We start from the raw sequence: 20,702 nt of genomic DNA, 5'->3' as shown, positions 1-20,702 counted from the left end.
TCAACATAATGGCGCAGGAGTTGGCATGGCTTAGCGCGTCCTTCAACAGCAGGTCACCGAGGTGTTGTAGTAATAAGGCAGCGAGATGTTTCCGGATATGGGGAACTTTGTGATTATTGTTGGCTGTCTCGGTTGGCTGGCGCACCGTTAATGTCACTCTGATGTTGAACAAAGCACTGAAGGACTAATAGATTAACGTTCCTCGTCTCATTTTTCAAAAAGACGACGAAGGGTAAAAAGGTATTACATTTCCAATTGTCTCAAGGCAAAGCCATTAGGAATAATGCATATTCATCTTTCTTTAATTGAGTTACAGAAAGTCTGTTTGACATTGGAAGCTCAGAAAGATAGATATGAGACATACAGTATCAATGGTAGACCGATACAGTGATACCATGGGTTTAGTTATTAATTTGTTGTAAAAGGTCAGACGAAATGCGAAACATATGAAAACCGAGACAATTTTTCCCTTAGCAAATAATGCAAATCCAATTCATCTCTTCCAAACACACAAAAATATCAACAAAAATGCATTTTTATAGATAATACTTATAGTTTTACATGCAGACAACAACGTGAAATAATTCTAATGACTTCCCGTACATCCTGGCGAGATCAAATTCAATAGTTTCCCCCCATCGTCTTTATCAAATTGCTGGCACTCACAATTTTCTTTGGCCCCATGGCGGGTTATTTAGCAGTCAGGGTATTTCGCTTACAGTACAGGGCAAACGCACTAGTATTGTACAAAAACAAAATTTGGGCTACATTTTTTTAAGAAAACCGAATCATACAAAAACTGGGGCATATGGAAACCAAGATATGACTGTCGGTGGACGGACAGACAGATGGAGGGACTGATGAAGGAAGTCCTGTTGGACAGACTGACTGACATACTGTCCAGCAGACTGACAGTTGGATAGGTGTACATCCAGATGGACAGACATGTAGAAGGTGTGTTTGGTGGATGGCCGGATGGACAGGTAGACGTACGGATGGATGGATAGAAGGTACATAGGTGTGCGTACTGTATGGACAGACAGAAGGATGAACGGATAGATAGAGGGAATGAGGGTGGATTGACGGACTGACGGAAGGACAGACAGATTTATGGATGGCGGAAGGAAAGACCGACAGATGCCCTCAGAGAAATGAATGATTAGGAATGTATTTCTGGATCTACATGAAGCAATAAAAAGTCCCAGTAGGTTTACCCCTTCGTTCAAAAGCCTACAAGTTGCAAATGTAATCAGAGCTGAACAAAAAGCCTGCTAAAAAAAAAACTACCATTGTTTGGTCAAATGGCTGTTTTGATTCTGTCTCAGGGGCCTCCCTGCGATAACGCTGACACAGCGCCATGTCTGCTATGGTAACACAAGACATCAGCAAATTTGATTGACATATCAATTTAAATCTAACGTGCTGTGTTAAGCAATATGCAGAATAGCTCTGCAGACCCCCTACCAACTCTCAACGTTGAAATAACTACCCTCCTTTCTCCTTTCTCAAATCTTTTGTTTCAATTTTGCTTATTCCCCTCTTTTCCCGCTACATCTCTCTGTTGGATAACAGACTTCCACACAATGGTGGATATTCCTCATCATCGTCTGATGTCTGTTTGTGTTGCGCTGAAACGCAAGAGGAGCTGAGCTTCTCCGAGTATATCTTGAGGGAATCTGGATATCAGACTCCTTCACGACGTCCCCAGTCGCAGCATGCTACGCTATCTGCTTTCATGTGTCTTCTTGATTTATTACCAGCTCTTTTCACAGACTCCAGATGAAAGCAAACAAGCATAGAGCTCTTCCAGCCCCATGACGTTTTGTCTTTTTAATAAACTTGTCCGCCCGTGCCGAGGAAACACGCTAGGTTCAACGTTGTAGCTCCTAACGCGGAAAATTAGCATATCATACACCTGATGAACTCTTTCATCCATCGCTCTCCTCGCTTTTTCACACTATCCTTCTCACTATTTATAATCAACCCACTGTGAATAATATAATGTACAGGTATACATCGGCCGAGCTGTCTTTCACCATAAATACAACAAAGGTTTGACACTGTTGGCTTCATTTAGAAGACGTATTTATGGGCCTTGCTGAGACGGGTAATTTTTGGTTTAGTACATAATTTCATCATGAAAGATTTACTGTGCAGATAAAGAAGCCCGGGTTGGAGTCATATCATAGAAATATTCCTTGGCATGGGGCTGCCAACACAAGTCATCCACACACACAGTAAGTGGTCTGAACTAAACTGAATGGACGCCACTTCAAATGCACGGCTTTCTTTGCTCATTCTAAAAGCGACAAAAAGTTTAGGTTTGAGGCCAAAGAAAAAAACTACCCAGTATCTGACAAAAGTGACACATATTGGCAAGCATTTGATTATATCTTCTGAAGGGACAACCATCCATCCATTCATCCATCCATCTTCTATGCCGCTTATCCTCACTAGGGTCGTGGGTATGCAGGAGCCTATAACAGCTGACTTTGGGCGAGAGGCGGGGTACACCCCGGACTGGCTGGAGGAACAACTTAAATGGGAATTGTTCGAAGTTGTTGCACGTGTTATCTCAGCTCATTTTATAGATCTATTTTGATAATCAGGTGATTGAGGTGATAAAATGCTGCAATCACATAAATGCTGCAGGATCAAAATCAAATACAAAAAAATGCTGCAAAGTCCAAAAATACACACAAATCCCCCCCCCTATTGTTTTGGGCATTTTCAGGACTTTTCTTTTGCATTTGTTTTTGATTCTGCAGCCTTTTTTGTGATTGCAGCATTTTTCATTTTTTAATAATTACATTGGAATTAATCGTGTGAATATTTAGTGCGAGCACCATTGTTATCCATCCATCCATTTTCTATGCCGCTCATGAGAGTCTATGCCGCACAAGAGTCGCGGGGGTAGGCTGGAGCCTATCCCAGCTGACTTCGGGCGAGAGGCGGGGTACACCCTGGACTGGTCTCCAGCCAGTCACAGGGCGCATATAGACAAACAACCATTCATGCTCACATTCACACAGAGTCTCCATTTAACGTAAATTGCATATTTTTGGGCTGTGCAGGTTGTTACTGGAATCCTCTTACTCTCCACTGTTGGAGCTGGTGGATGTTAGAAACCTTTGGCTCCTTCATGCTTGACTTCACAGTGTCACAGTCGTTCCAATTCATGTTTCCATCGGTGAACCACACCTCCCCAGTGCCGGCAGCACTTTTGCAGCCCCAGACCATGATGTTACCACCATGATGCTTGAAAGACAAGACACCAGTATCTTGCCACTTACTTGTGTTGCCAGCTATTTCGACAAAAATGGCTGCTTGTTGACTCATTCTCAGTGGCTAGTGAATCTGTACAAGCTGTAGACTGACTTCTCGAAAGTAAATGCAAGCCATTTCAATAGGATTTCCGCTTGAAAAGATATACTGTAATAATATTGGTTGCTATTTTGTGAGTCGTAGCCTTTTATACTTGTGGTCATGTAGCTTATGAAGACATTTATTAAAGCTTGCAAGATTATTAGCTAATACATATTTGATAATGCAGACCTGATGGTTCTCATAAATAGTATAATTAGATCCATTATGTCTGCTGACAGTTGTTGACCTCTGGGGTGTATAGCAGGAGCAAAGATAAAGATTCCTAATCTATGTTGTGTGATGCCAGACTGAAGCCTGTAGTGTTGCCAGTGATTCACTGTATTGATTAAGTGTTGGAGCGTGTGCCCGATCAGCCATAATGGCAATAATAAGTCTTCCGCTAAGCACCAAAGGTCTGTGCAATGTCATCAAAGTGTACATAAACACGTCCTTTCTCACGCCAATTCTTCTTCATGGCTTTGCTAATTATCCATGACCTTGCAAAGCTGAATGTATTTGAAATATCTGCGATTCATTCCTCATCATCAGTATTCTTTGACCAAGCCCTGTTGCCTAATACCGGTGCTGAGAGCAGGGCATGCCTCAGAAGACAGCAATTATTCATGGCCCGGTGTCTCAGCCTGCGGAGGAGCAGAAATAATGAAATAAAGCACACATCCAGTGTCTGGCACACTTCAAGTTATCGTCTCTCTTAGCTCCATTAGTTTGCCCCTGAAAGGAATGGTAGATAAATAAAAAACAATGCACAGCCAGCCTCAAACCTGAGACGTACAACTAAATTGTCCAAAACTGATACAAGAATGCTGTTTGCTACCTGATATGCGATGTAACTCCACAGAGTCCATCCATAAAAGTCATGTTTACACCACATGCTCTCAAACTAAATAAGCAAAGCCATATTCAGCCTTCCTCTTGAAGTTAATAGCAGTCACATACACAGAAATCTAGTCTTGAGGCTTAAAAATAAAGCTAAATCACAATAGGGCCTTATAGGGCACGACTGATGGGCTCTAAATAACCTTTCCCCACTGAAGGCAAGGAGATCGTTCGTCTCAAGCGCACGTGCGTTCAGGAGGCAATGTTGATGGTCTCAAGCGTTGGAACAACTGCCGGTTTATTAACCAGCATCCCTGTGGGGTCTGTTCCTTGAGGGTTTATGCTGTCTGCATTTAAAGACGATGGCTCTTTTCCCTGTAATGAAATATTCATAAGGCTCGCGCTTCTTTGGGAAATCTACCTTGTAAAATGCTGGGAATAAAGGTTAAAAAGTTCTGAAAATAATGCAAGGAAAGCCGTAACAAAAGCCAAAGGACACAGAATTACAGTAACTCTAAGTTCAACTCACTTTCTTGGCACAATTTTGCAGCACATTTAGACTTCAACCACATTTAGACTTGTGCCTCCTTAAGCACAATAGTCGCAAAATATTTTATTAATTAGAAGTTAAATATCAGCTACATACATCATGCGTCTTCACAGGGTGAGTAGTTTGACTTTATTTTAGTTTTGTTATACAGGTGTTGTTTTTACCTGGGAATGACAAATAAAATGTAACTTAAAACATTGCCTGTATAGTGAATGCATGTTTAACAATGGCGACAGTTTGAGCCTGAAACAAACAAATGTATTCATTGTGCATGATATCCTATTGGAAAATTTAAAATTAGAAATGATTCACTTGGAAGTCAACCAACATCACAGCACTTAGTGGAGGTTTCACTGGACAGACTTTAGAGTACAGATGCTCAAAACTGGCTTTTAATCGATATCCGATATGCTTTAATCCCTTGTTTATCGCCGTTAATTGGCTCCAAACCCAATGGTGATAAGTGAATTTCTGCAAAGTAGGATTCCTTATTTATAATTGTAATATTTTCATTATTAAAGCATAAAAACCTGTTTTCTACCTTCTAAATACGGTTTATTAGAGCCATCTAGACATGAAATAACACCCCTATAGTCACCTTTACACTTATAATAGAAAATAGGACACGTTAGCATTGGGAGAGTTCCTTGTTGTTGTTTCTTTTTTAATTCCAGGACTTCTGGTGGTACCTAATGTAGCATTACTGACACCTACTGACCAGTGTAGTAGTTCATTTAGCCATTTTTATCCTTGAAACTGGTTATTTTTGCTCACAAATACATGGCATTTGCTTAAACATGCATATTTATTGACTAATAATATGATTTATTAATTCCTATATTTTGAAAAACAGAGATTGAAGTAATAAATTTCAAAGCCCGATGTGACGACTTCTCCTGTTCCAATTGCATTGCAAATGTATTGTTTAGACCACTGAACAGAACATGGTTAGATGGACGACAGACAAAGGAGAAAGAGAGGAAAGACAGCTTTAGGTCACATCATTAACTGTGATCGGAGCCTGAGTAGAGGATGTTAGGGAAGGGTTAGGGAAGAGAAGGGACCAAGATATAGCCACAGATGGTGAGAGCATCCACTTCATTGCCTGTTTCTGTAGTGCTGGATCAGACACTCAGCTGGTGCAGGAATAGTAGGGGTGTAGTTGTGAGATGCGATTGAAGAACCTCGGGGCTGGATATGGAGCCTAGTTGGAGAACCTGGGGTTGGACAGGGAGAGAGAAGAGAGGGTGACACTTAGCAGCAGATACAGCAATAACTATATTAGAATCTTTCTGTATAGTTGTTATTACTCATATCGATCTATCTATCTACAGTCATTACTGTAATAATAATAGTATAGCAAACACAGAAACAATGGCGCTAACAATAATATTGATCATATTAAAGATCCAATTAAAACCTGTCTTAGGGCTCTTGACGGCTGTGTCATGTGATAGTGAGACGAAGCTGCATTTTAATAAAAAAGTGCCTCCCGAGCTTCATGGCTGCCGTCCTTTCATGGTGTGTTAAGCACACCAATGTTCGCACGGCGATATCATACCGGCAGCCAAAAGATGCCGATATGAAGTGATATCTCATTTTCATGCTGATAATATCGGGCAACCCTACTTTAGAGGCACATTTTTTTTCTCTAAAGTTGTCGTTTAATTCCAAATTGTACGACCTCAGAGGTGTTGGACTTCAGAGGGTCCATAGTTTTTTTTTTTGTTTCCTTACTTTGAGCATGAAGGACAAAAAGTGCACAGTGTACTCCTGCAGGTCTTTGTGTTCAATCAGCTTTAAACGGTAGGAGAAACCTGTTGTGAAAACTCAATAAGTGAAAGGACAATTTCCATTCCTTGGAGGGATTTCTAACAGCTTTATTCCATTGCTATCGATCTCACGTTAGCGAGGAGTTAGGACGCGCAATGAGCAAAAATAAAATTTTCTCTCGCGGCCGCTGCTCGGTTGCTTTAAACCAGAGGGGGTTATGTTCCAGACTCGGCATCCTCAACGAGGAGGGCAAAGGGGGTAGGATATTGAAGAGCGACGACAATCTTGTGTCCATTTCCTCCCCCGCATGACGCCGATCGGCACAGGACGAATTAAAACATAATGCAAAGGTCTTAGCGTTTATTGCTGAGCCAGCTTATTGATGAGCTGTCACATTAACTGGCTTTGGGGAAGAAATATGGCAACAATTTGAAAGTAAGTGTAGAACAGGGACGGAGAAATCATTAGATCTCCAGGCTCAGGCGATGAATTACATGTAATAGCCCATCTATTCATTTCAGCTCAGCGGTAGAGGACACACATGGACGCATGGGAAGGTCTGCTTTTCAGACCTTGGAAGTGTCCCTCCGAGATCCGTGTGGTGTTTTTCTTTCACTCCTTCAACACTAACCAGCCCACTCACACAATTAGTATAATTGCGAAAAATGTCAGAGAAGCAGCAGCAATAAGTTGTTCTTCTTTTGTCTGTTTTTTTTTTTTTTTTTGGTGGAGGTTATCGACTCCACGGAGCACAGAGCTGCTGTGATAGATTGATTCTTGCATTGGGCTTAATGAATTCATATGATTAATGATCTTACTTTGATTATAACTTCATTTTCATTGTGAGAGCAGGACAGGAAGGAGGCTACTTGAATATTCAAGAGAGCGTCGGCAACCACGTGAGGGCTTTATTGAATGATTAGCAGAAGTAATTTGTTTTCTGAATCTAATTAATCCTCTCAGAGCCGCACAGCAATAATCTGCAAGGACGCCACAAAAAAAAACATGTGTGTCTGTTGCTTGGTTTCAACTTTCTCTCCCGATGCACATGTTGCATTTCTTCAAAAGTCAGGGAGTCCTCCATCTTGGCATGAGAAGTCAGCATGAGATCAAGTTCCACCTGCAGTCCTTGCCAAAGGTTGGGCCTAACTGACTTATTGAACATGTCTGCAGGCACCCTTTGTTTCTCTTACGCTCTTTCTTAACTGCTGCAACACGCACCTTCCACATTTAATCACAAATAGGTAGCTCTTTATTGGGCAAGGGACCGTATTCGGTCATGTTGACCCCCTCATTAATAATAAGTCATAATAATATGAACAATAACAAAATAAATATATTAATAAATTAATATGGTAATGCCAGTTTAATGTTAATTTGATTTCATAAGAATAATCATATAATACAATGTATGCTAAATATTTAATAATATGTATTGTTACTTTAATAATTATTAAAACAATAATAATTCATTTCATAATATCTAATAATAACATCTTTAATATAAATAAAAAATAACACATCCACAAGCATTTACTTTGAGGTGGAAAAAGTGATGAGATGACAAACGAGATCTGTTTATTTGTCGGGATCGCCATTAGCTCTGCTCTTAAAGGGCAACTGCACTTTTTTAAAAATGTGGCCACCGTCCACAAACCTTATGTGAGACATGAACACATACAGTATGTGTTTCTTTTTTCTGTGAGTTCCAAAGCTATAAAAGCAGATACAAAGAAACAGCTCGTTACTGCGCGTAAAAACACTTATTCCGCCTATAAAGCCTTCTGAAAAAGACTCCAAATAGCGCCAACAACACGCCATTTACATGTAATGTGATTAATCAAGCTATAGCGACATTATTATTATTATTATTATTATTAACATTGTTTCACCGATCGAACTACGTTACTGGTGCATTGACACTTCGCCGCAACACACTGCCTAGCTACTAGCCGGCTAGCGACTCGCTTCACCACACACTCACCTGCAGCGCTCGCAACACCTCATTCCACTACTCAAGACCTGTTATTTTTTAGACAAGAGGACCAGAGAAAAAGTATGAAATCAATAATACTGTAAGTAGAAATCTCTACACCCCAAATACAAGACGACCCAGACTTCGGGTCGACATACCGTCACGTATTTAAATGTCAGCCACAGATGAATTCAGAGAACACCTAAAGAACTGAAAGAGCAGGTTTTCACCATTGTTACATCTGCTGATATCCCCATGCAGTCGCTTGTTTGGGGGGTCATGGTAGAGCCCTGAAGGAGGCCGCATGTATGAGACCACCATCAAATAAGGATTTAGTTGAAACACTTTTGGCGGAGTCAGTGGCCATGAACTTCTTTGATTTATTCAACAAGGCCGGTGGACAAAGAGAGCGTTATAAATATTGGAGGAGGAGTTTGCTCTGCTACGCTCTCATATTAAATCACACAGAGAAGCTGCGTGGCCGTATTAAACCGTAATGTGTTAGTGGGGCTGTGAACACGTACAAGCATGCATTCAATAGTCCGAAGCCTTTTTTTTTTTTTTTTTTTTTTTTGGTCAAGCGAACAATTTCAGTTTCTGTCCCTTATCTTCTACTTGATTTACCATACACGTGAACATTAAGTGCTAGAACTATTTGGAATAATGCCAGTTAAAAGCTCAAATGATTGTGTTCCTTTACCCGCTCTAATTTTCCAATTGCCTTTGTCCAGAACCCTTCAGGGGCGGACATACCATTAGGCGAACTCGGGCAATTTGGCTAAATAGCCGACACCCGACCGACGATCACATCGCGAGCCGTGAAAACTGACCACACCCTGCCAAGTGCCCGCCCCCCAAATGCCACACCAAACAAAAGTTTTTGAAGGCGTGTTTTGCAGGGTGCACTCTCACCACGACAGGAAGTCCCACACGGCAGACATGCTTGTTTTGCCTTTGTGAAGGGAAAGCGGGAGGCAGATGGTCGCTATTGGCTGGCTGCAGAAACGGGGGCGGGCGTTTAAAAGCAAGTATTGGCGTATGCGGATACTGTACTTTTTCACGGAAATCGGCCGATACTGATCGGTAGCCGATCTATCGGCGCACTCCAGCGTCACAGTCACAACAAACGTAGACGTGAGCACAGCAGCATCACTACCGTCAGAAGGAGAATGCACTAGATGAAGCTGAGAGTGACACTTTCATCACAAAGATGTGAGTATTAAAGCGGTAAACAGTATTAAATGCCGCTTGATGTTCTTGTCAATTACAGTAAAAGCGTTGAGATGACTCACTAGTTTGGTGATAATAATCCCCCAGGAGGATTTTAAAGACTTGATGTATAGAGTTCATATTCACACCTTGTTAGAAGACAATAAACATTAATATTTCAAATTATCTGCGTGAGTAGCAACTAAATTACATACCCACAATCTGTAAAAATAAAAAATACAAATTTTAAAAGGATGTGGCGGGCCGCCAAGTGACTAAATACGCCGCTGCTGACTCTGGCTAGCGTCGGGTAGCTTGCGTGGACAATTGCAATATGAAAAAACATGTATTTTGTGTGCAATATTCCCAGTAGCTTCATGTTTTATATGCATTGAGGGATGTGACTGTATGGTCTAAAAAGTCCTCGCTGTGGTGCCACAATGAGGTACAGAGACACCACCATGGGGGGAACATCGCTCCTCTCATTGCTCCACTGACCATGCAGAACAGCGGCACAGTGAAACCCTGCTAAGCGCCTGTGTGTGTATATGTGTGTCATTGCGGCGGGCGTTTGTTTGTCCGCTGGGAGGCAGTGAAGTGTGAAGGCCTGCTCACCCACACCATGGAGGCTTATGGAGCGCACGCAAGCCAGCTGTTCAATTTGGCCACACGGGAAACGAAATAGGAACAGAGAAGCGGAGGGCGTGTATGATTAAATTGTGTATGGGTATTTTTAATAACATCATTTTATCCACATGCCACTGTCAAATAAATCCTTTTTTTGAGGAAACAAAGTCAATTGCAGGGTGGCAGCGTAATATAAGCATACCATAGTCACTCAAGTGTAAGACAACCCTGAATAAAAAAACTATAAGCACTGTTTTGGTACAAAACTGATTGCAATAACAAAAAAATTAGCTGCTTGACAGTTGTTAAAAGCTATATGATGTTGTATGATATCCAGTATATGATGTTATTAGCACCATAACCCCTCCTCTTACAACTTTTTCCAGCTGCATTGCTCCAGGTTGCTGTGTGAGTGACCGTAAGAAAAGCGCTGACGTGTCTGGCGCCACCTGTTGATTTGCATGTATAAATCTCTACAACGCGAATATAAGATGATGTGTTTCCTCTGTAAGGATCGATCCAGTATTTTTATTGCCATCAGAAGCTTGGAGAAATACAGTTATGAAAGAGACACTACAACTAATGTTGAAGAATAATCTGTTCCGGGGTCAAACTGTTCTAAGCAATGTTTTTACGTAACATTGTTAACATTCATACAAGCGTAAAAGTAAGTTAACCACTACTCTGGCTTTAATTTCGTGCGAATGTTGATTCTAGAGTCATACTGGATCGAACTGAATGTATGTCTCCTTACTTCACATAACGTCCGGTGTTTATTCGTCTTCTCTTAACATCCCTGTCTGCAAAAGGACAAAGAAAATTCAAATTGCTCAGTGATGTTCACTAAACTGAAGTCTCACTTGTTGCCATGCAAAACAGTGGTGCAAGTTTTGGCATTTTATGCAACTTGAGAGGCATATTTTTTGTTTCTTTTCAAGTCCATATTAGAGCCCGACCGATATGGGATTTTGGGGGCCGATATCAGATTTATTGGCCAATATAAGAAACAAGAGCATTGATATACACAGGATATATACTGTTCATGAACATAAATTGTTATAATACCCAAAATACGATTCAACACAAAGAAGCAGAAGACTACTAAATTAAAATAAGGAAGTTGAATTAGTAGCAATGTCAACATAAGGACGTGCCTCTTTGTGATTTCATTTGAGTTGTTCTAGGTGCCACAACACTAACATGAATAATACCAGCTGTTCGGCGTACTTCACTTTTTGTTACGTCCCCCTTCAGCGTGTACCCTTTGAGTCATTTCTACCTTGAACGGCTACTTTGTAGTAAATCAGTGCTACGTATGTCTTAATAGATGTTTGCATGACGATCATTCACACTTCCAGTTCACTAACAACCACCCTTATCAACAACAGGAACAATTTATAGTAGTTGACTTTTTTAATGTGTGTGCAATGATTTATTGGCCTAGCCTGGTTTGCATGTTGGGCACTCCATGAGAGGGGTGCTTCCTCAACTATTTAACTCTCCTTTTTTGCGACTGCCTGTGTTTTTTACCTTCATTCTGCCTTCGTCTCTTGTCTTGTTGGTGGTTGGATATGAAAAGAAAAGAGCCCCTTAGAAGCATCATTAGAGCAACTGGGGATGCATTGTTCTGTTTTTCAGTCCTCTTTCTTTTCTTCTCCTGCTTCCACAGATCCCAACGCTTTGGGCCATCACGGCACGGACCATGCCTTAATCGGTGGAGTGGTGGCAGTGGTGGTCTTCGTCACCTTGTGTTTAATCATTGTTCTGGGAAGATACCTGGCCAGGCATAAAGGTAAAATCCCACAGTGGACGAGCCGGCCACCATCTCTCAAGGCTCGCTGACCTTCCCGGATCACATCCGCCTACTGTCCCATTAGACATTCCCAGTGTTCTCCCAATCCCCAGGTGGCAGGGCAATGATATGCAGTATCTGCTGTGAAGGACAAAAAGAAAGAAAAGACCAGGGCAGAACTGAATCCCTGAACACCAGTGGGGACGCGCTATTGAAATCCCTTTGGTCAAAGTGCACGGACAACAGTCAACGACTCTTTGTAGATAAACCTCTTTCTAGGGGTTTTCAATTTTTGTTTGGAAAATGTTTTGTATTATGAAAATATAGACTTGTGTGTGTATGTATTTTTGTGCAAAAATAACAAATATATAATCGCCAATGATGTAGAGTCAAATTAAATAAATACCTAATTCAATGAATAATATAAATATCTAATTAGATCATTCAAATGTAAAATAATGTATTACATTTTCTATCAATTAAATGTGGAATATGTGATTATATATAATATTATTATATTTTATATATTTATATTTTATATATATTTATATATTATATTCTATTATATATATTATATATATTATATTATATATTATATTATATATTATATAATATATTATATTATATATATTATATATTTATATATATTTATATTTTATATTTTATTTTATATTTTTTTTCGTCGCTGACCTCTTGGTTGGCCGGCCACTCCTGGGAAGGTTCCATGTTTTTGCCCTTTGTGGACACTGGCTCTCACTGTGGTTCACTGGAATCCCAAAGCTTTTGAAATGGCTTCCTAACCTTTTCCACACTGATAGATCTCAATTAATCTCAGTGATGTATTAAGGGGTAGGGCGGGGGTTTCAGTCAAAAACTGCATTTTGTGTTCAGTTGTGTTGTCATTGACTAATTTAAATTTAGATTTAAATTTGTTTGATGATCTGAAACATTTAAGTGTGACAAACATGCAAAAAAAAAGAAATCAGGAAGGGGGCAAAACACCTCGTCACCTTAAACCAATTAAAAAAAATATCTTTCTCTGCAGGAACGTATTTGACAAACGAGGCCAAAGGAGCGGACGACGCACCCGACGCCGACACGGCCATCATCAACGCTGAGGGCAACCACGCGCATGCCGAGGAAAAGAAGGAGTACTTCATCTAGACTGTAGAGGGCGCCACCCTTGCCGTCTCTGTCCTCTGTGTCTTTCTTCTTCAACCTGCGACGAGGCGGCACACAGACAGAGAGGATCATCCCACAGTGTTTGCCCTCCTGGTTTGGCATCTGTGTCACACTTCCTTGTTTTTGTTTTGTTTTGGGAGCCCGTTTTTTTGCAGGCATCGCTGCTGAAGTTGACATTATTTCTGCCCTCTGTAAATCTACCATGACTGCTCACACCTTTTAAGGTTCCAACCAGACACCCGAATACACCGCCACCACCACCCATCCCACCCCCTTTGGCTCACACACGCCCACACAAACACATATCTCACATCAACACGGTGCCTAAAAATACAGACGCCATTGAACTTGTCAATGCCTTCATGTATCAGTCAGTAGCAATGTAAATGCTTTTGTAGATGGTCACCCTGGACGGACCATCAGTTCACTGCTTAGCTCACAGCATTGTGTCTTTTTTCTTATTTGAATGATGATCTGTGCTATTTACGCCTTATACATATCTACCACACTGAATAATGGTACTTCTTAGACCATCCACTTCCCCTCCTTCTTGAAATAGACTTGTAATTAAACCGTGGAGGTATGTAAGATAAGACGAAGGCTTTGTGTGACGCTCGTGTAGCAAGCTTGGTCAGATATGAGGTATGTCAGAAAAGTTCCAGGACTGTTGATGCTGATCGTATTCTCCGATGTGAGGGGTGAGTTCTCGCCACAGGGCCGGACGATCAACCAGCACGTCTACAAGGAGACCCTGGGGCGTTTGCTCGGTTCAGTGCGCGAGAAGAGGTGAGACTTGTGGCAGGAGAACGCGCCTGCTCACAATGCCCTGAGCATCCCGACAGTTCCTGGCCGAGAAGAGCATCGTCCTGCTGGAGCAACCCACCTCCCTGCTTACCCAAGCTGGCTCCGTGTGATTTTGACGTCTTTGTGGGTCATGCGTTAGACTTCAGGGCATTACAGTACTTTGAAGGGGAAAACTTACAGTATGTAATTTGGATTGGAAATGCATCTTCTGTGGCACCATTCCTGAAACTTTCCTGACACACCTCGTAAGTGTATAGATAGCAGGGTGGAGGTGTAGCGTGCTACTGTTTTATAGCTGAGAATACACACCAAAAATATATCAAATGATGCTAGATGAGACGTTTCATCCGAGGAGAAGAATAGAAAAGCATTTTCTAAATCTGCTATACCAATCTACTTTTTATGTGTATATTATTCCTGCACTGGCCCGTCGCAGCGTTCCTCTTACAGCAGTTTGTTTTCCATACGATGGCTTCAGGTCCAGTAGATGTATAAACTGTATTAAAGTTAGTACATTCATTTATGTCACAATGGAAAAACAAATCCCCTGAAATGTTAAATTAGGGACTACATGTTGAAAAGAGTGCATTAGTCATATGTACAGGGATTTTGTGATAAATGCATTTTCTTTCTGTAAATTGTTTTGATGTATGCTTCAAAAGGCAGGTGTATAGTTTGTATTGGCCCATATGACCCAATCATGCTCACATTCAATAGAACAGGTGTAGAGAGAGTGAGCACTTGTGCGCTCACATGTGACTATTTTACATTCACATCAGGGAGTCCATACAGGTCGCTACACCTGTACTCCAAGTAATTTGTCGGTATTTATACTGTAGAGGTCACTGTACCTTTATGAAGTCTGTAAAGTTGATACTGGGGCAGTGACCTGTGTGAACACATGCATATTTTGGTAGAGTTCATGTAGCTGCTGCACCTGTAACCGTATGCATATTGGTCACTGTACCTACACAAATGTGCATGGAGCTATTAATGTGCTATTACATGTGGTGGATTGCATACAGCTTCAATGGACTGTATGAACTCTATGCACATTTGGTGTTTATATAGGTGACTGCTTTATGGATGAACTCCAAGCACATGTAGTGGAGTTCATACAGGTCACTGCGCTCTCGATGAACTCCATGCACATTTGCTGGAGTTCATACGGATGTAGTGACCTATATGAACCCGGAGTTCATACAGGTCTCATGCGCATTTGGTGAAAGTCTTGTTCACCAGGTGTATGAACTCCACATACATCTGGTGGAGTCCTTACAGCTCACGACACCCGTGGATACTCCATGCACCTGGTGGAGTTCATATGAATGCAATAACTTATGTGACCTTTCTGCCTTCGGTGAAAGTCATACGTGTCACTAGGTGTATGAGCTCCATGCATGTGTGGTGGAGTCCATAAGGTTGCAGTGAAATCACTGTGCATTTGGTGGCGTTCATACAGGTGACATCCACATGTGGGGAAACTCTTACATGTTAGCTTATGTATGACCTCTATCCGCCTGTATGAGCTCCATACACATGTGGTGGAGTCCATGAGGATGCACTGAACTCAATGTGGATTTGGTGGAGTTTATACAGGTATCGTCCATGTGTGGTGAAACTTTGGAGGTGTATGAACTCCATCCACTTGTATGAGCTCCATGCACATGTTGTGGAGTTCATCAGGGTGCTGTGAACTCAATGTGCATTTGGTGGAGTTCATACAGGTGACATCAACATTTGGTGAAACTTACAGGTCAGGATGTGTATGAACTCCATCCACTTGTATGACCTCCATGCACATGTGGTGGTGTTCGTACAGGTACTGTGACTGGTACGAACGTGACGCTCGATGGCTGGAGTTCATGCAGGTGCAGCGGCACAGATGTTAAATATTCACATTTGAACATAGCAAAAAGGTGAAGTGGGTTGCATTGCTTTTCATACAAAACGTTTCTATAATAATGTTACGCAGTTAGCAAAGACACTTCATTTTGCCGCCATTATTAAGCAGTGTGTCGCAAACAGCATACAACCTTCCCAATGATTAAAAAAAAAAAAAAAAAGGACAAACCGAAAAGCAAAAAGCACAAGTAGATGATTGAGTCAGTGTGTTCCATTGCTAACAACTCATTTGTCTTGGGGATGGTTCTTTTATTCAAATCAACTGTGGGGAAAAATGACTATTTGCTTCAAATATGACAAAAGAGACTCAAAAACCTGGTTTCAAACTCCCTGCTGTGTATTGTGTCTGCTAACAACGTGGTTGATTGTGAAGATTGCTATTGAATTCCAGCTCCCCTGAAATCTTTTGAATTTGTATATTAGCAGCTTTATGGATTTTTTTTTTTAATATGAATTATTTGAATTTGTCATTTCATAAACTTCAGCCATCTTTTACATTTAGTTTTGGCACAAACCATGTAAATAATGTGGGGGGAAACTAAAGTTGGTAAAAACACATCGGCGGGTTTTTGTTAAGATTCCTTTGAATGTTTAAATTATTTGAAGTGGACTTATTTAAGTGAACGGGTTTGGAATTTGATTTCAGAGAACATTTATAGTGTTTGTGTCTTTTTAACATGCACTGAATATGTGACAAGCAGGCAAAACTTTGACGCTGACAATATTCCTTGGTATTACAGTCATTAACATAACCCATATTGTGGGCGATAACAAAAGTTGACAAAGTTGTTGGCAATTACCGAGACATTGTCCTACTTACCGTGAAAGACGTTAGACAAGCAGCATAATAATGGACTAAGATGGAGACAACTGTTACCAAGGGCAATGAAACAGTCAGACCAGCTGTCCCCAATTTGGTGACCAATTTCCAACATTATGCAAATACGGTCAGTAAGTAATGTCTTTGTCACGGAGTGAACTCCAGCATGCAGGAGCAGCCCTGTCGACTTGAGGGGAAACACAATAACGCTCAGTTACATTCTCAGCAGTTTATTTGACAACTCTTTTGCTTTGCCGATAAACATAAGCTTGTTAGAGAACAAGACACGGTCACAGATGCACCGCAACGTGTGTCATCATTCAAATTAAGTCACTTTACAAGTGTAAAAAGAAGTCAGTCACTGTAAAACATAAAAACAAAACACTTATATTCCAAATGTGTCAGCTGGGATAGGCTCCAGCATGCCCCCGCGACCCTAAAGAGGAGAAGCGGTATAGAAAATGGATGGATGGATGGAAACTTGAATATTTGCTCTTAATTTTAATGACAAATAACGACGGCCTAAAGCAAAGTCTAATTTTACAATTTAATTAATTTTACAAGTGTAAAAATAAGTGAACTAAGACCGCAACTGACGATTTTTTTTTTTAGTCGATTAATCTCAAGCTTGTTGTTTGGGTTAACTGAGTAATCGGTTAGACCCTCGACAAAAATGTTGATCATCAAAGTCAAAGCTGACGTGTGTGAGTATGTTGTTTTGCCTAAAACACAAAGATAACACAGTAGGTCTGCTTTCATGGATGACTAAGGAAATTTAAAAAATTCACATTTTTAAATCAAAAAACGATTAATTGAATACCAAAATAGTTGTCGATTAACTGGACAATCGATTAATCATGGATTAATTGATTAATTGTTGCAGTTCAAAAGCGAACCATTTTAAAATGCGTAAAAATTCTGTTTACGTCACAGATGCATGACTCTTTTTATTTAGTCATTTTGCAAGTGTAAAAAGAAGTTAACCACCATAAAAAAGCAACAACAAAACACTCCACACTAGCAAGTGACTATGCTTGCATCAGCTTCTTCTTTTTTTTAGGCTTCAAAACAAGTGTCGCAAAAAAGCACAGTTAATCCTACGATGCTCACTGATTCAAATTCTGAGGCGTGATTTGTTCCAAAAATCTGGCTCCGATTTCAGAGGTCCCACTGCGTAAATATTCCAATGTTATGGGGTTGCCAAGGCAACAACAGCAGTCAATTGTTTTAACCAACCAACCAGTCCGATTACAACATGTCATCGCTTTAATATGACTGGTTCAAAAATAAATCTTCACTGACTATCAGAGGAATAGTCCCGTGGATGTATTGGCTGTGATGTTTTTGGAGATGTGACAGGCTGAAGTGAGTCACAGCTTTGGGCAACATTCAATAAATAAATACTGCTTTTTCTTTGCCTGTCAATGGTGAGGCTTGGTGTTGTTGATTTTATAAGCTGCTGCTTCATAGAAGGCAGCAAAAGCAAATCCACACTAAGGCTTTTTAGAAGGAAATGTTAGCGTTTTAATTTGTGGATCCGTCCACAAACTACGCTCTAAATTAATTTCATGCTGAAGAGCTTCTATAAAAGCAAAGGAAAAAGCTGTTTTGTAGGAAAAGAACACACATAAATACACGTTAGATTATAAGAAGGTGTCCCTTCTTGATTTATGAGTAGTGCATTCACACTTTGTATGGTTTCATGTAAATAATCTTCTCTGACGTGACAATGATGAGCTAACGTGTCGCTTTTTTTGAAATGCACATTTTGTCATTAACAGGTTGACACGCTAAGAACGATGCAGCTGTGTCACATCTGCGAAACTAAGCTTTAAACCTGTTGCCACCATTTAGCTGAGAAATAAAAACTGGCCTTTAGTTTGATGCTGGCAGCACGATCGTTCTATTTATTTTTTTTTTATATATATTTTGCGTAATTGGAGCAACAAACACGTTCACTTTTTGTGGTAAATTAAAATAGTTATAGTTAGTCTGGCACAAAATTGCTCTGAATGATGTAAGTAAAGGTCCAAATCTACTCAACATTCCTTCATGTTTGACGTAAAGACCACCTCGTGTTCATCTGAGGTTTTTTTTGTTTTTTTTAAACAACACATTTTTTAAAATGTTCTTGTCCTCACAGCTATTTGTTTTGGCATCTCATGAAACGTATTAGTTTGCCTTTTTTTTTTAAGTAGGACACGTGGGGGATATTATCACTTCATATTCATATTAATAGAAATGTGAGTGTTACATGAACAAAAGTAGACATGAAAATACCCAAACTGTTATTTCATTCTAGCTGCGATGTAAACAAGTGCAGCAAGGTCAGAAATAAAGTTGCAAATATGTTAGTCCAGCTTCTTCTTTGTGAAAATCACAACTTTTACTATTCTTCTTATTATTATTATATGATGAGATGATATCAAGCGGCCATGACTGCCTCCATAGCACTATGACGCAGGTGTGTGTTTTCTCTCCCATTGTCTGTGGGAGTGATTCTATTTAATTTAGAGGTTCCTTCTCATGTATGAAATGGAATTGTTGAATAAATAGTTGCCAAAAAAAAAAAAAACATCTGCCTGACTCTAGGTTTTTTTAATATATTGCTTTGTGGTCTGTGTTAGCTTTATTACAGAATTTGAGGTATTGTAAACAATGTTTAAAAAGTGATTGTGCCGCTTCTATAGCGGGGCGTGCCAGCAACTCATACAACGGCTTGTACAAATAGATAAATAAATATGATCGGGTTCTCAATAGTATTTCAAATTGGGGGCACAAAATAATTTCTGTCCCTCATGGTGGGTAGAAAATGATTGAGAACCATTGCTTTAATGCAGGTGTTGCTGATAAGTTTGGTAGTATGAAACCCCAGTAATTCGAGTGACAATGCATTTTAACTTGGCAAAAATGTTGGATGTTGACCGAAAAAACGTGCGAACCCAGGGCAGACGTTAACCAAGGTACCACTGTATAAGCCATTAAAAAGATGCATTAAAATTGTGAAGGTAGTATTCTACATCGGCCGCTAGGTGTCGGTAGTTGTTCAGTGAGACACCAGACTTGACCACCAGAACAACAGGCTTTCATTGCAGGCTTAAATTATCTCACAACAGGCACATATAGGAAAACAACCATTCAAACTCAAATTTAGAGTCTCCAATTAACCTAACTTGCATCATTTTGGAATGAGTACCCGGGGAAAGCCCACGCATGCACAGGGAGAACATGCGGACTCCACACAGAGATGCCCAAATGAAGATTCGAACCCTAATCTTCCTGATCTGCTGACTGCGTGGCCCACCACTTATTTGCTAAATTGGTCACATGGTTTTAAGTGTTACAGCACCTCTTGGTTTTATGCAAACATATTAAGAAAAAATGTATTAATAAAAAACTGGAGATGTATTTTTGTAAACCCTCCAAAGATACCATTTAAAAAACTGGCAACATAGTTGACTGAGCTGTTAGAAGGCCCACAAACAAGTGCATGTATGTCTTTGTATAATCATTTATCAGCATAATTCATCTTGTCGCTAATTGTTCAAGTGACAATTTTAGTTTAGTTTAGTTTAGTTTAGTTCGATTTTGGAGACAAATTCTTCTCCTTAGCAAAGCAACATGACATCGATCTCAAGCCTTATAATAGGAAAATATAAACTTTTTTTTACTTTTTAACAGAACAACACTCGTTTAGTCCAGACTGAATCACCTTGAATTTGTCTTGGCTGTCATTTAAAAGCCCAAGAGTGGGAAAAGAATCAAGAAATTAAATCACGGAGAGATCACAATGTAATATGGAGCACTAAACTCGCCAATTTGGTGCTGCCTTTTTAAAAATGGGCCACGTTTGTTGCCGCCA

General features: G+C 40.2%; 1 protein-coding gene across 4 annotated transcripts in view; it reads left to right on the top strand.

The window, feature by feature from the left end:
- cadm2a (cell adhesion molecule 2a) overlaps nt 1-18,265 on the top strand; it is a 249,272-nt gene extending 231,007 nt beyond the window's left edge. For all 4 annotated transcript variants that reach the window (XM_054754689.1, XM_054754693.1, XM_054754691.1 and 1 more), the window contains 2 exons: nt 12,007-12,129; nt 13,175-18,265. In XM_054754689.1, coding sequence (XP_054610664.1) covers nt 12,007-12,129; nt 13,175-13,293 — 242 coding nt within the window. In that variant the 3' untranslated portion in view covers nt 13,294-18,265. The remainder of the gene's footprint in view (nt 1-12,006; nt 12,130-13,174) is intronic.
- Nucleotides 18,266-20,702: the final 2,437 nt, after the last annotated feature.

Source organism: Dunckerocampus dactyliophorus, chromosome 16 (assembly GCF_027744805.1).
Source record: "Dunckerocampus dactyliophorus isolate RoL2022-P2 chromosome 16, RoL_Ddac_1.1, whole genome shotgun sequence".
NCBI lineage: Eukaryota > Metazoa > Chordata > Actinopteri > Syngnathiformes > Syngnathidae > Dunckerocampus > Dunckerocampus dactyliophorus.
The sequence above is the reverse complement of the archived record's forward strand: the minus strand, read 5'-3'. Positions and strand labels throughout refer to the sequence as shown.